Source organism: Sinocyclocheilus rhinocerous, unplaced genomic scaffold (assembly GCF_001515625.1).
Source record: "Sinocyclocheilus rhinocerous isolate Xijiao unplaced genomic scaffold, SAMN03320098_v1.1 scaffold748, whole genome shotgun sequence".
NCBI lineage: Eukaryota > Metazoa > Chordata > Actinopteri > Cypriniformes > Cyprinidae > Sinocyclocheilus > Sinocyclocheilus rhinocerous.
In genome coordinates this window covers 126,837-143,973 of record NW_015650693.1, presented here as the reverse complement: position 1 = coordinate 143,973, position 17,137 = coordinate 126,837, and the positions used below count along the sequence as shown (strand labels likewise).

Below are 17,137 nucleotides of genomic sequence, written 5' to 3'. Positions count from 1 at the left end.
ATGAAGTATTCAGGTATAGCCAGTGTTGGGGGGTAACGCATTACAAGTTGGAGTTACGTAATCAGATTACTTTTTTCAGGTAACTAGTAAAGTAACGCATTACTTTTTAATTTACAAGAGAATATCTGAGTTACTTTTTCAAATAAGTAACGCAAGTTACTTTTTTCCAATTTAAATAGCTTCAGTCCTCTCATTACAGAGATTACAATCTCTATCTAATTACAATGACTATAGAGCTGGTGATCCTCACAGGGGTGCTATTTCTATAGGAGGTCCCTACGGTGCCTTGTCGGGTTATCTGGTGAATGTTTTGCACGTGAATACAGTTTTTTTCCTCCAGTTTCCCGCTGCCAGACGGTTTGGCCAATGATATTCCAGCATATAAGGGCAGTCAAGAAAAGTAGCCAATGAGAGTGCGTTACTCTCAGCTGCGGCCGCCCTTTTGCACGAGATGTATTTGTTGCAGCCAGCAGCTGAGTTGCATTTTGCGTCCAGCGCTAACAAAAAAGAAAATGGATGAAACGGCTAAGGACAACACGGAGGAGTTTGTTAACGGTATCAAGGAGGAAAAAGATGAGGCGATTATTTTGCCGCCAGCGCTAACAAAAAATAAAATGGATGAAACGGCTAAGGACAACACGGAGGAGTGTGGTATCAAGGGGGAACAAGATGAGGCGATTATTTTGCGGCCAAGGCTAACAAAAAAGAAAATAGATGAAACGGCTAAGGACAACTCGGAGGAGTGTGGTATCAAGGGGGAACAAGATGAGGCGATTATTTTGCCGCCAGCGCTAACAAAAAAGAAAATAGATGAAACGGCTAAGGACAACTCGGAGGAGTGTGGTATCAAGGGGGAACAAGATGAGGCGATTATTTTACGGCCAGCGCTAAAAAAAAAGAAAAGGGATGAAACGGCTAAGGACAACACGGAGGAGTGTGTAAACGGTAACATGGAGAAACAAGATGAAAACGATGAGGTGATTGATTTGGTGGGATCTTCTGATGAGAGTGCCGCTTCCAGCGTGGATTCCACAGAAGAGGAGATGTTCCTCGATGGTCTGGATCCCCTCTTGGATCGGTAACTTTACACATATCTGCAAAACCTCTTTTATATATTTTTAAGGCGAGGCACTTCAGGCGAATAGGGTAAAAATATACCCTAAAAATAACTAATAGTTATCGCCTTACCTAGCTGATTGATTACATTGATAATTGCAAAACATTTTTGCATTACACGTTTTCTAAAATGTTAGGTTTAGATATGCAAATGAGTCATTATTTAATGAAACGTGCTAATTTGCATAAATTTCTTGTACAAAAATCTAAACACTGGATGAGGTCAGTTTCAAAATTCTTGTTTAATTTTCAATAGTCAAAAGTTTTTACAGAGGGAATTTTGGGGATCTCATTTTTGTCATTCAGAAAATGCTTAGAATGGACAGAAAACACTATTTTCACAATTGGGGGAAGGGGGGGTTAAAATGTTGAATATAATCAAGCAAATTATATATGAACAAATCCCTCTGTAAAAACCTTCAGGATATAGACAGGAATAAAAATGTAAAGTTTGGTGTGTGTAAGTGCTACTGAAGTGGAGATTTATGGCTCAATGTAGGAGGAAAAAAACTCATTTTGAGAAAATGGTCTTTAAAAATATGTATTGTAACTGAAGTCTATTGACACAGATAGATAAAGTGCTATAAAAGAAACACTTAACAGTGTCTTTTGGATGTTTTCATTCCACTAGTCTGAAAAAACACTTTATGAAAAGCCCAAAATCTCAAACTTGACAGGTGCATGAAAAAACTGTTTTTGCCTGCAGTGTCTCCCCTTAAAACGGGTTTATACGACATGTAATGAAATACACATATGAATTTGATCGGAGCTAAATGATATGCCTTGAGGGCATTTAACAGTTTAATGGTCAGCATCTATATAACTTTACCCAGGTTAAAAAAAGTACACTTCCATAATGTACTTAAAATGCTCTATTTTCGAGCACTAATTTTGTACTTAATGTACTGAAAATTATTCTTTAGTACTTCTTAAGATAAACTTAAGATCAACAAGTTTACTCAACTGTGCTGTTTTAGGACACCATGAACTAAAATGGGCTTTTAAAATACTATCTCTGTATTTAAAAAATGTATTTAGTTACCACTTGTAGTACACTTGAACCCATCTTTCATACGCTAGTACACTCAAGTGTACTACAAGTGGTAACTAAATACATTTTTAAATACAGAGATGGTATGTTAAAAGTGTTTTAGTTCATATTTTTGGTGTCCCAAAATAGCATAGTTGAGTACACTTAGTTTATCTTAAAGAATAATTTTTAGTATATTAAGTACAAAATTAGTGCTCGAAAATAGAGCACTTTAAGTACATTATTAGAAGTGTACTTTTTTTTATTTTTTTATTTGGTTTTCCAAATTGCATTTGTTCGATTAAATTTACAAATCTTGACTTGCTTTATTAATTATCCCACATAAAACGTTCTGCATTTTCTTCTATTCCATGTCAAGAAACCGCTAACAATTACTTTAGAAGTATTAAATGCAAACATAGCGCCTTGTTCCGATTTTAATCGAAACAACATTTATTGGCTTGACCTGAATAATTATAGTACTGCCTTCTGTATAGCTGCATTATAGTTAAATTAAAATCATTTCATAATTGGTAAACTTTGCAACATTGACACTGTTATTTAAGTAAACTCAGGTAAACCTTAATCATTCTTGAATTTTTGCAATACTATTTACTGTTTCTTTGTTGAAACTATATTCTATTTTTAAATGTAACATTTGTGTCTGTATATTTACATCACTAATGCCAGTTTGTTGTCTTGCTTAATGCAACAGGCTTTCGGATACCTCTGATGATGACTGGTATCCAGAGGCCACTCCACAAAAAAAGAAGAGGAGATCCAGTCTGTCTTCTGTATCGCCATCTCCAGCAAAATCTTGCAGATCTGGTTCACCCACTTCTGTGCAAAGTGGCAAAAGCAGAGGTAGGAGAAGCAGCATGAGTCGATCCCTACCTTTTCCCTCAAGCATCTTAGAACAGAAGTGGAAAAGTGCAGATGAGCCTGATGTTGAGCCAACACAGCCAACATTCAGACCTAAAAACACACCCGGCCCACAGCTGGTCTCCACTGCAACATGCAGTCCTATGCAGTATTTTGAGTTGTTCTTTTCAAAATCAGTGCTACAGACAGTTGTAGAACATACAAATGCATATGGAGCCATGCGTCGTGGAGGAATGAAGACACCATGGGAGAACATTTCAATAAAAGATCTGAAGTCATTCATAGCACTGGTGATTTACATGGGCATGCTGAAATGCTTCAAACTGACAGACTACTGGAAGAGATCAGACTTATACAGTCTGCCGTATCCTGCAAGAATCATGTCTGGAAGGAAATTTTTTAGCATGTGTGCGGGGCTCCATCTTAGTGGTCCCAAAGTGGATGCAGAGAATGACAAGAAGAGGGGAACACCTGAATACGACCGCCTGTGTAAGATCAAACCGCTGTACCAGGACATTAGGGATGCCTGCAGAGCCTCTTTCCATCCCTCTCAGAACATCTCCATTGATGAACGAATGGTGGCATCGAAGGCTAGAAATGGACTCAAACAATACATGAAGAACAAACCTACAAAATGGGGGTACAAACTTTTTGTACTGGCAGATTCCCTCTGTGCCTACACTTGGGACTTCTTCATTTATGAAGGCAAGGTCAATTCCGAGAAGAGCAAAGGCATTAGTTATGATTCTGTCATGAGTCTGACAAATGAAAAGTTGTTGGGAAGCGGCTACAAGCTGTTTGTTGACAACTTTTACACCAGTCCCAAGCTCTTCAGAGACCTGCTCAGTAAAAAGATCTGGGCTTGTGGCACCATTCGTGCAAACCGCTTTGGCCACTCAAAGACACGGGCTCCTCGTGGCAATATTCGCTGGTTTAGGGAAGACAATCTGCTTTTTGTTGAGTGGAAGGACAAGAGAGACGTGCTGATGTGCTCCACCTTTCATAAAGCCTTTAATGGAGACTCCATTAAGAGGAATGTTAAAGGAGCCGATGGAGTTTGGGCCTTTCAGGATTTCCCAGTTCCAGCCGCAGTGCTGGATTACAACAAGTTAGTAGATTTTATTCAATGGTGTGAAGTAGGGCTGGGCGATATGGCCTAAAAAAAAATCCCCGATTTATTTTCACAAAAAAATCTGATTTACGATTTAAATCGATTTCTCCCCCCCTACTTAAAATCAATCTGCAGATGACAAAGAAATTGTTCAAACGGTGTTTACTTAAATGAAGAGAGTCACAAAATTCATGTTTTCAACATATTTCCCCATTTATGCAGAAAATAAAGACAGTGCCAAGCAGTGAGCGGTCTGAAGTTTCTTTATTGAGTGACATCAACACAACGCAGAGTGGATTCCCTTACCTGGGACCCGTTACATTTGCTAGCAACAGACCTCAAACACACTTTGCAGCGGGGTGTTGTTTGTTCTGCGTCTGACGCCGCAAAACCGAACCAATTCCAAATTACGGATGACACTGTGCCTTTCTTGGGAACGAGTGCTTCCCTGCTCGCTGCCATGTTGTTTGTGTATCTCTATGGCAAACGCGCGGGGGGAGGGCCGAGCCCATTCGGAACCACGGGAGCCCAGAGGGGAGCGTCGGCGGATGTTAAAAAGAAACCCGATTTTGATTCAAACAAATCGACGTAAACTACACATTCGAGTTAATCGATAAAATCGATTTATCGCCCAGCCCTAGTGTGAAGTTTGTGATGGTAATGCATTGCAAGTGAGTTATGTAATCTGATTTTTTTAACTAACTAGTAAAATAATGCATTACTGAGTGACGCAATGTTGTAATTCATTACTTCTAAAAGCAAGTCTTATAATAAATCACAATTTTCCTTTCATTCCAGGCACATGGGAGGAGTGAATCTGTCTGACGCCCTTATAGGATATTACACAGTTCTGCATAAAACAAAAAAATGGTATCGGTCCTTTTTTTACCACTTTGTGGACATCGCTGTAGTCAATGCCTTCATTTTGCACCAGCAGATGGCCAAGATGAAGAACCAGAAGCCTATGACCCAGAAGGACTTCCGGGAGGCGCTTGTTGCAGAGCTTGCGGGAACAGGACCTGCATCCGCCTCTGCACAAGAACGACAGGTTCCTGCTACAGATTCCCACCTGCCCAAGTACATCAAAGGAGACAGCACTTTTGGAAGACGGAAATGCAAACTGTGTTCCAGTAAAACTCCAGTCATGTGTGCAACTTGCCGGGTGCATTTATGCTTCGTTCCAAAGCGTGACTGTTACAGTAAATGGCATGAATTAGCTGATGAGTCTGACGCAGAGTAATGCCCAAGGTACACACTACACTCTAGAGCTTGCGAACAGTTGAATGCATAGCCATTCAAAATATACTCTATTTGACTGGGTGCGCGAACGCAGATGCTGTACACACGCCCTCTAGGACGTTTCATCTTTGTCCAGCGTCTACACTTTTTCTCCAGAGGTTTTGACAGATAAAAATATCTTTGTACTCTTTTAAACTAAAGTTGCGCCTATCTCTCATGCACACGAGTGCTTGTCAATGCAGGCGTCTGTTGTTGTTGCGGTCTCTCAATTTGTTTAGTCTCTTTTTTGTTTTCTATTGTGAAACAATGGCCAGTGTTGCCACCTAGTGGAATAACTGATTTGTGCAAAACAAATTTAATGCACATGACCTGCACATACAAAGTAGGTGTAGTTACAAAAATTGGACTGTGAGCGTAAGGTACGCATGTACTTTTCTGGTGGAAAATTTGTATCACACACACTGAAGCAGTACCCTCGCGTACAGGTAAAACCCGAAGTATAGTTTGGGCTAAATGCTTACAGTGCAGTTTATTCATAAACAAGTCCAAACTGCCAACCAAAACTCAGAAATCAAGATAACAGAAATGCAACATAAAACTAGCAAGACATTGATGACAGATTAATGGCATGTGAGGCTTATAAATACTAATAAACTGGAAATATCTTAAAGGCATTTTAGCTTTTAGTGGTAGTTTTTTGAGTATTCGCATTGCAAGTAAATATATGAAAAAATCTCCCATGTTTATTCTGTTGTGCTGGAACCACACATGAACTGTATTTTCAGGCTAACTTAGCTGTAAAATCAGTTTGGAACGGTTTGTAATTGTACCAAAACATGTTCTAATAGAAATGCTATTGGTACCGATACCTGTCAGATTCTGAGCTATGTGACCTGATGATGGAAAGGTGCTTAGTCTTATAACTGTGTAGACATTAACAACACATTTTATATTGGCATTCTAAAGGTGTAAAAATATCTTTGTCTGGTTTAAAAGATGTATGAGCTGTTTGTAAAGTGTTGCATGTCATTAAATAGATTTCTTCTAAAGTGCTGTTTCAGAGTCTCTTTTTGGATATGTACACACAACATACATTGCCAAAAGTATTGGGACACCCCCTTTTAGTAATTTCCATGAGTACAAATCTTAATGTTTTAGCATATAATGATATTCTAGGGAATTGTGTGCTTCTAATTGTATAGCAACAGTTTGAACAGGACACTTTTCTATTCTACTTTTGTCCATATAGTGTGCAAAAAAAAAAGAAGAAAAGAAATGATCGATTCAGTCAGTGTGGAAGAACTTGACTGGTCTGGATAAAGCCAAGTCCTAATCCCAGCTGAACACCTCTGGTGTGACTTTAAATGCAGACCTTGAGCCAAAAACTCATCACCACACACCAATGACTTGTATACAGTATATGGACAAAAGTATTGGGACACCTCCTTTAGAACAGAAAAAGGCACTTCCAAAACTGTGGCAATGAAGATAGAATCATAATTAATGTATTTAAAATTTGTATTTCCTTCTCTGTTGCAACAGTTTTGGAAGAGTCTAAAATATGTACAAGTCATTGGTGTTTGGTGATGAGTTTTTGGCTCAAGGTCTGCATTTAAAGTCACACCAGAGGTGTTCAGCTGGGTTTCTGCAGACCAGGTTCTTCCACCCAGTCGAGTTCTTCCACACTGACTCAATCAATCATTTCTTTTTGAACCTTGCCTTATACACAGAGACATTGTCATGTTAAAATAGAAAATTGTCCTGTCCAAAATGTTGCTATAAAATTAGAAGCGCACAATTCCCTAGAATATCATTATATGCTTAAACATTACGTTTTGGACTCGTGGAAATTACTGAAGTAGTCAAACCTGTTTCTTAGAAGGGGGGGTACCAATACTTTTGTCCATTTTTTTTTCCAAAGTGAAGACTTCCCCACGACGATTTTGCTATTTGTCTTTGGACATGTTAATTCAAAAATGTCCTCGCATGAATTGCAAAAATGCCTTCGGGGTATATAAAACTTAAGCGCTTGATTTCAAAACATCCAATCAGGATCATAAATCCCTGTACGGGATACCTGGTGTTTTTTCAGGGCGGATCTGGCCAATGACTGGATGGTAAATCATGACAGACAAGAACAATAGCGAATGAAAGTGCGATCGCAGTGGTTAACGGGTTTATTGCATTCTGCAAGAAATCTCCGCATGGTGTTTTTGCTCAATTTACTGGCGCGAGCTACTCTTATCTGCGACCCTGTGCAGCGCTGCATTTAACGATGGATGCGTGTAATAAGGAGATGGATGATAGCGTTATGGACAGCTCGGAGGAATGTGTGAACAGTGATGAAGAACAAGACAAGACCAAAGAATGGGATGATTTATCTGACAAGGAGAGTGTGGCTTCTAGCCACTCTGCAGTAGAGGAGATGTCCATCGATGATCTCGAAACTCTTCTGGATGAGTAAGTTGATACATATTTTAAGACATTTTTATTGTTATACGAAAATATGCATGCCAAAATAGCAAATGTGTGAATGAATGATCAAATGAAAAATACATTTAGCCGTTTTGTTTTATTTTATATATTTTAGTATTAATGTACTCTATTTCGTTTTGTCTTGCTTGGATCATAATCAATTCAAATCACGTAATGAATGAATGAACCTGTAGCACATGGGTAGAGAGCATAGACTGGGGGGGTAGAGTCAATCTTCTAACAAGAAACAGATTCGCTTGTCAGTTGACCCAACAGTGTGAAAATAATCAAGTCTTTTCATTCATACATTATGAATGGTGTGCACAATGTGAAAAGTGCTATAAAAATAAAATTGGCTCTGTACCCGAACTTGAAAGTGGACTCTGATCTCTATTACGTTATTGTGACTCAAACCACTTTATCTTGTTTTTAAACACTGTCTACTTTTGTATATAATTTTAATATCGAATTGTTGTTATTATAGCATATTGCTGCCTTTTTTTAAACATGCACACAGCGCAATGCATTCTAATTAAACCCGCGGCTTTATTCTAATAAAAATATCCTTTCTAATTTTCACGCAGTCGGTTGTTAAAAATGCTCTTCATTCCATATAGCAAATTATGTCAGCATTTTATCATTTAGATTAGCATCTGAACATGTTTAGAGCCTGAATATGAGTTTCTATAGCGTGATAATAAAAAAAACGCGATTGGATGTTGGAGCCTATTCTCGTTCCTATCCCTGGTTGCTGGAGTACTTAATGCACATCAGATCGATAAAAGAGACTCGAAGACCTGGGTGTGTCATCCAGAAATGTGCACTGTATTTCTAGGGTTTTATTAAGTGCGGCCCTAGCGTTTTAAATACGCAGAGGCGGACCGTTTTAGTGTAATTTAATCGCTACCTTTTTGTGGTATTATAATAATAATTATTATTAAATTTTTATTTAACATGGACATCACAGTTACATTGGACAAACCATATGCACTTGCTTAAGTGTTTTAGCACACATGCTAATTTTCAACACCAGTCCACCGGAGGCTTTTCAGAAAGCAAAAAAAAAAATTTAATTAATAAAATAAAACCAATAACACTACTAATAATAAATAATAATAACAATGTTAACAATAAAAGTAATAATAACAATACTAATAAAGAAAAAGGGAAAAAGAAAAAAATATACCATAAAATTACAAAAAAGAAGGAACAATACATTCAAAATTATTTACATACATAAGCTATAAAGCAAAGACAACATAATCAGACAATATCGCAATAATAATTTGGTATGAAGAACTATTCATGTGAGCACTGTTGTTTGGTTTTAAACCATTGTTTAAGTCCTCTGTTAAAAGCATTACCATTGGTCTCTAGTTTTAAAGGGGTCATATGATGCGATTTCAAGTTTTCCTTTCTCTTTGGAGTGTTACAAGCTGTTCGTTAATAGATAAGATCCCTGAAGTTGCAAAGACTAAAGTCTCAAAACCAAAGATATTCTTTATCAAAGTTAAGACTCTGCCACACCCCCCTAAAACGGCTCGTTCTAACACACCCCCACTTTGATATTGGTCTATAGTTGCTCAATATGGTGTTATCAAGATTGCTCTTTTTCAGAAGGGGTTTAACAACTGCAGTTTTCAGGGAGTTTGGAAAAGTCCCAGAAAGAAGTGAGGCATTCACCACTTCTAAGAGATCTGCTTCCAAACGGTTTAGCACCCTTTTGAAAAAATATGTGGGAAGTGTGTCAAGATAGCAGGTTGACGATTTAAGGTGCTGTACTATTTCTTCCAAAATTTGGAAATTTTGTATATTGAAATAATAGGCTTTAATTTATTTGGAGAGACTTGTGACCATGATGTGACACAATATGATAAATGTGAAAATATCATTGCATGCATGTATAATTTTGCAGTTTGACCTGACAAGTCCCTTCTAATAACACGAAAACAATTTAGGTTTGGTTTGACCTTCTTACAGATGTACTCAATGTGACTATCAAATTTTAAATTCTTATCTAGAATAATCCCAAGATACTTGATTTCATTCACTGCTTCAATTACTTAATTTTTAATCCGCACCTCAAATACATCCCTTGCAGGCCTATTTCGTATGGAGAAGCACATGGAAACTGTTAAATAAAGGCAAAATTGCTTGCACTGTGGTTTAAGTCTGATTCTTTAATTACCTCTTCCCAATTAACTTTCTTCAAATCATGTTCAAAGCTGGCTATTTTTGACTTGGGAATTCCTGTTGTTAAAATTGAATTTTCTATTTTATTATGGTGAAGTAGACGTTTTTTAGTTAACTTTCTTAGACAATCAGTGTCATGTTATGATCTGAAAGGCCAGTAATGAGAAAAGTCTCAGATATGCACAAAAAAATCCAAATTAGATTCAATAAGTACATTCTGTATCTGGCCTATTTTTGGTAATATGCTTCTTATATTTATATGTCCTCCCAATATTCCTTTAGGTTTAGTTTCAGAGTTCCAGATGATTGACAGTTTGAAAGATCCTTGACTTCCTCTGTTTCAACGTTGCGCGATTTATTGCTAGTCTTTTTGCCCTCGCGGGACTCTGTCTTTGTTGACATGCATCCGCTATCACAGACGGGCCGTCATGAGAATAATGGCGCTTTTCCACTGCGTGTATATATATATACTTTACAAATGATGACAGTATCAAAAATATAACAAAAAATTCTGAAGTGAAATTAGGAAATGCTTGTGATCTGCAAGCACATCAAACATGATGGAAATGATGGAAAGACACATAATGTTGGGAATTTGTTTTATGTGTCACCAAAGTGCATCCCTGTCCTGCTCAAATACAACATCTAAGAGATATTATGATTCTCCAAAAACAAAAACTTTATTCATACAAACTTATTTCAGTCAACACACTCTATTACTACAAAGTAAGTGCAAAATACTGCATCCCAGTACACATGACACGATGAAAGTCGCAGCTACAATGAGAAAGTAGCTAAATTTGGCGACAAAATCCCCAAATTGGTAACACTGGTTCTGGTGTGTCTCTGTCGCAAGTTCAGTGACGCAGGTAGTGACGATTCTCTCCGACGAATCCGTGATCAGCAGAGTTGTGACGAGAGGGGCGGGGCCGAGAGCCGTGGGAACGGAGCGAGGCCGGTGGAGTAAATGCTAATGCACGACACCTGCACCACTCACCGGTCTCGAGTCCCACGGAGGAGCTCCGGAAGGATAAAAGGAGGAGTGACGACAGTGTTGGACGAGAGAGGACCAGGCCTGGACTTTATTTGGTGTTTTGGTTCTGTTTTGTGTTTATTTTATTATTAAAGTTTTGTTTGAGTGTTCGCCGGTTCCCGTCTCCTTCTTCCCGTGACTACGAACGTTGTTACAAGAGTTTACACGTCACGTTTTGGTAACGGTACGGTTCACTTGGAACCTCAACCGAGGTACTAAAAAAAGTAGGTACCAGGTACTGTACCCAGTGCAAAACCCCCCAAAAGTTAACCGTACCGTGCCGTACCATGCAGTGGAAAAGCTCCATAATAGTCCATGGCTGGTATACTATATGGATTAATATGAGGCACAAAACTCACCCCAGTGTCCATGTCAGTGGTCCCGGACTGATTAAACACTACTGCCGCTGTTGCCACTCCTGCTAGACAACATAGCTCTGCGCTCCCCTCTGAGCCCGGAGTTTGTAACTTTAACCGCTGCTCGAGTCCATCCGGCTCTCCCAGAGCACCTGTGGATTCCCAGCTACCCGGCTCCACGTCTCCCTACAGCAATGGCTGGACTGGCCCATCCACCCAGCCATGCCTCCCCTCGAGAATCACGCCAACGAGAACTCCCTCCGACCGGCCGACACTCAAGGGCAGCGCACGCTGCTCCACTGGAACAAACACCATCCAGCATCGGAGTCAGGGTGAGTTGCGAGGATGTTATAGAAGTTGTAACCGGCTGGAGTGTCACTGCAGGTGACACTGACTGCATCTAGAAGATTTCATACGCTGTTGGGTTAGGCTCTGAATGGAAAAGTGGCCCTGGATTTAGGTGAACATCTCCCGATAGTAGCAGCAGTAGTAGTAGTAGTATTTTTGCTGAAGACAAGCTATTCTTCCGCCGTCTGATTGTAATTTTGAACGCTGGCTTGAAGACCAGAGCTTGGCCATCATTAAGAACCCGTGTAAAGACTGCGGCATAACCAAATCCAAAAAAATATAGTTGTGTTTTCTCTGACAAAATGCCCAGTGGGTCAACGATAATGCGGTGAGCTTTTGCAACCAGAGTCCTTGGTGTATTGCACGTGAGTAAAACAGGCATCAATACTAGAACGCCACAGATGACGAGGTACAGTCCGGTATTGCTTTGTTCATGTTTGCCTTTGCGTTTACAGCTTCGTTTCATGATACCATGCTGCAAATTGTTTAAAGGCCAGATAATTACCTTAAGAATTAGGCAGAAAAGATTTAAGACAGCGATTTTAAAAGATTTATAAAATTCCAGCACATGAGTGGAGCCTTCCAAACCACCCAAGGCAGGTACTGCCGCCATCTTTTTGACTGAGCTCTCGTATAATCTGCTGGAAAAAAAATCGCGCATGCTCATAAAATGATTTTGCTTTTAAAGGTCCCATATTGTCTAAACTGAAATTTCCTGGCTTTTTTCATGATAAGGTCTAGGTGCTATGGGACTACCATATAAGTTTCAAAACAGTCAGTCCACAGTAAAATGCACACAGCCTCCTTAAAGTAGCTGTGATTTTTCACGAACCATTGTGACTTCCGTAAAAAGTTGACGTCAGAACTACACAGTCACCGCCTTCAGTCACCACCCGAGCACCGCCCACCATCCCACTCTCCTTTTGCCAAACCCGCAGATGGTTTTTGGTACTTATACCGCAAATATATATTCTTAAGGACATCAAAACCTAAGATAAAACTCCAGAAAGGTGTAAAATGTGGGACCTTTAAGTCGATTCTCGGTGCTGTGAGCTGTAACGCACACATAAAAAATATACAAAAGCTACAATTTATTTAAAGGCACATAAGTATAACAAATTTTATAGAACAATCTAGAAGTATTAAAACCACATTCACAAATGTAATGTTACTCACATTTGCAGGGGCGGATTAAGGTGGTCAGGGGCCCCTAGGCTGCTCTTTGTGTGAGCCCCCCCCCCCCCTTTAATCATTATGCTTTACTGGAGAAATTTATTTAGTGCCATACATGTTCTCTCAAAACGCAGGGCAATAAAATTGCTTTTGAATGCGCGTGCGCTTTTTACTTTGGGTTTCGATTTAACGATCGCGCGAACTCTCGGCGGTGCTGAGCGTGCATTCTACAATACAATACATTAATTTTGTCAGACGATCTGCAGCGAATCCTCCTTTGATGTTTCTAATGGGCCAATGAGGGTCTTTTTTGCTCTGCCAATCTGAGGCCCCTGCACACGTGGGGCCCCTAGGCTGCAGCCTAGGCAAGCTAACTGTGAATGTTAATCCGCGCCTGCACATTTGTTATTGCATAGTGCAGTGTGGTTGTAATTTTTTTTTTTTTTGCCTCATGCAACAGGTTTACAGATGTCTCTGATGATGATGACTGGTATCCAGAGGTCACTCCACAAAAGAAGAAGAGATCCAGTCTGTCTTCCGTATCACCATCTCCAGCAAAGTCTTGCCGATCTGGTTCACCCGCCTCTGTGCAAAGTGGCAAAAGGAAAGGTAGGAGAAGCAGTGTGAGTCGATCCCTACCTTTTTCCTTAAGCATCTTAGAACAGAAGTGGAAAAGTGCAGTTGAGCCTGATGTTGAGCCGACACAGCCAACATTCAGACCTAAGCGAACACCCGGCCCACGGCTGGTCTCCAATGCATCGTGCAGCCCTCTGCAGTATTTTGAGTTGTTCTTTTCAAAAACAGTCCTGCGGACAATTTTAGCAAACTCAAATGCATACGGGGCCATGCGTCAGGAAGGCACGAAGAAGCCATGGGAGGACATTTCAATTAAAGATATGAAGTCATTCCTGGCACTGGTGATTTACATGGGTTTGCTGAAATGCTTCAAACTGACAGACTATTGGAGGAAGTCTCAGATATATAATCTTCCCTATCCTTCTCAAATCATGTCTGGCAGGAAGTTTATGAGCATCAGTAAAGCTCTTCATCTTAGTGATCCCAAAGTGGATGCAGAGAATGACAAGAAGAGGGGAACACCTGAATACGACCGCCTGTGTAAGATCAAACCGCTGTACCAGGACATTAGGGATGCCTGCAGAGCCTCTTTCCATCCCTCTCAGAACATCTCCATTGATGAACGAATGGTGGCATCGAAGGCTAAAAATGGACTCAAACAATACATGAAGAACAAACCTACAAAATGGGGGTACAAACTTTTTGTACTGGCAGATTCTCTCTGTGGCTACACGTGGGACTTCTTCATTTATGAAGGAAAGGCCAATTTGGAGGATAGCAAAGGCATTAGTTATGATTCTGTCATGATTCTGGCAAATGAAAGGTTGTTGGGAAGCGGCTACAAGCTGTTTGTTGACAACTTTTACACCAGTCCCAAGCTCTTCAGAGACCTGCTCAGTAAAAAGATCTGGGCTTGTGGCACCGTTCGCGCAAACCGCATTGGCCACTTAAAGACACAGGCTCCTCGTGGCAATATTCGCTGGTTTAGGGAAGACAATCTGCTTTTTGTTGAGTGGAAGGACAAGAGGGACGTGCTGATGTGCTCCACCTTTCATAAGGCCTTTAATGGAGACTCCATTAAGAGGAATGTGAAAGGAGCCGATGGAGTTTGGGCCATTCAGGATTTCCCCGTTCCAGCCGCAGTGTTGGACTACAACAAGTTAGTAGATTTTATTAACTGGTTTGAAGTTATACCTTTTATATTATGCATCTTAAAATGAATTTTTCATTAATTCCAGGCACATGGGAGGAGTGGATCTGTCTGACGCACTCATTTCATTTTACACAGTTTTACATAAAACAAGAAGGTGGTATCGGTCCTTTTTTTACCACTTTGTGGACATCGCTGTAGTCAATGCCTTAATTTTGCACCAGCAGATGGCCAAGATGAATAACCAGAAGCCTCTGACTCAGAAAGCCTTTCGGGAGGCGCTTGTTGCAGAGCTTGCGGGAACAGGACCTGCATCCGCCCCTGCACAAATACGCCCGACTCTTACCCCTTACTCCCATTTGCCCAAGTACATCAGTGGGGATAGCAGCATTGGAAGACGAAAATGCAAAATGTGCCCCAACAAAACTCCAGTCATGTGTGTGACTTGTGATGTGCCGCTGTGCTTTGTTCCCAAGCGTGACTGTTTCACTAGCTGGCATTACCCAGATAGCAGCAGTGAGAATGAGGCAGAGTAAAGGCCTAAGTGCTGGGATTTTGAGTCTAGTGTGCACTAGGATCACTATCCGAAACGCATAGATGAGAGCAAAATCAAACACGAGAAAAACAATACTCAGAATTGCAGAATGAAAGTAGCATAGTAATGTACGGTGGACCAGTGGTGCACAACACAACGCAATTAATAAAGCAAACGTAAGCTCACAACACAACGAAATTAAAAACGCAAACATAAGCTTACAACACAACTAAATAAAAAAACAAACAAACATAAGCTCACAACACAACGAAATAAAAAAAAGCAAACAAGCTCACAACACAACGAAATAAAAAACAAACAAACATGAGCTCTCGACACAACGGAATAAAAAAAATAAGCTCACAACACAACAAAACTTTAAAAAAGCAAACATAAGCTCACAACACAATGAAAAAAACAAAAACAAACATAAGCTAACAACACAACGAAATTAAGCCACAACACAATGGAAATGTTCCCGACCACTAGGGGGCAGTTGGTCTGCAGAAACGGGCAATTGTGCGCAAGAGCAGAGCTAAACTGTCCTAATCGAAAATAATATTGATTTATTTTCTGCTCGATTCATGAATCGATACAATAAGATTACCAAGATATCAAAACATTCAGTAAAAACACGTTGTTCATTTAAAAATCGATTACGCATATTAAGATCAATCACTTACATTGAGAATTTCTTGTGGCGTCTCGAGGAAATATCGGTGTTTAACTGTCAACACTGCTCCCTAGTGGTCAGGAGCATTTCCGTTGCATTGTGGCTTAATTGCGTTGTGTTGTAAGCTTATGTTTGCTTTTTTAATTGCGTTGTGTTGTGAGCTTATGTTTGCTTTTTTTAATTCCGTTGTGTTGTGAGCATATGTTTGCTTTTTTAATTTCGTTGTGTTGTGAGCTTATGTTAGTTTTTTGTTTTTTATTTTGTTGTGTTGTGAGCTTATGTTTGCTTTTTAATTGCGTTGTGTTGTGCACTGCTGGTCCACCATAGTAGTGTGTATCGAATGTGATGAGAGAGGTAAAACGAGAGTAGAATGACACACAGTCGATCTGCAACATCAAACACACAGTACAGCGCAACTAGCGAATTGGGATCTGTTACTGTTTTTATGTGAAATAAACACTTGTGAGACTTAAATTAGTGTAGTTACTAAAACATGCAAATATTTCATAAAATGCACAAATCTAAAACTATACTACATTTATGAGTAGTTAGAATCGATCTAATCAAATACTAAAAGAATGAAATCACTAACAAACCAAGTCCGTTAAATGAAATAGGATATAGAAAATTATTTGTTACATTTTTTATGATTCTGTTCGCTACTTGTTCATGTATGTACCTGCTTTTCTAAATGTTTTGATTTAGAAGCAATGTCTAACATTTTTAATCATGCCGCTTCTTCTTAAAGGGTTCGTTCACCCAAATATGAAAATTAGGCTGTGTTTTACTCACCCCAGAGCCATCCTAGGTGTATATGACTTTTTTCTTTCAGACGAATCCAGCGGAGTTATATTAAAAATTGTCCTGGCTATTCCAAGCTCTATCATTACAGTCAGCGGGTGTTGCAGTGCTTCAGTCCAAAGGAAGTTAAAGGGGTCATATGATGCTATTTTAAAGATCATTATTTTGTGTATTTGGTATAACAGAATATGTTGACATGCTTTAATGTTCAAAAAACACATTATTTTTAAAATACTGTACATTATTGTAGGTCCTCTATGCCCCCCTCTCTCAAACATGTCGTTTTCAACAAAGCCCCCTCCTTTGACAAGCGCAGTCTGCTCTGATTGGCCAGCTGACCCAGTGCATTGTGATTGACCGAACACCACAAGCACGCGTCGGAAATGTAACGCCTCTTACCATAATCGCAGCTTCAGCTTTCAAAATAAATGTAAAGACAGAGCCCG

At 39.6% G+C, this 17,137-nt stretch overlaps 1 protein-coding gene across 2 annotated transcripts; it reads left to right on the top strand.

Moving 5' to 3' along the window:
- The first annotated feature begins 444 nt into the window (after window positions 1-444).
- Window positions 445-6,354, top strand: LOC107712174 (piggyBac transposable element-derived protein 4-like). 2 transcript variants are annotated; one of them, XM_016517329.1, is made up of 4 exons: window positions 445-578; window positions 771-1,078; window positions 2,862-4,136; window positions 4,938-6,354. In XM_016517329.1, exons 1-4 carry the CDS (start codon window positions 513-515, stop codon window positions 5,377-5,379), a joined length of 2,091 nt encoding a protein of 696 aa, XP_016372815.1. In that variant the 5' UTR covers window positions 445-512; the 3' UTR covers window positions 5,380-6,354. The 2 variants fall into 2 exon arrangements, with proteins under 2 accessions (XP_016372815.1, XP_016372814.1); XM_016517328.1 differs by having other exon boundaries at window positions 445-1,078.
- The last annotated feature ends 10,783 nt before the right edge of the window (window positions 6,355-17,137 follow it).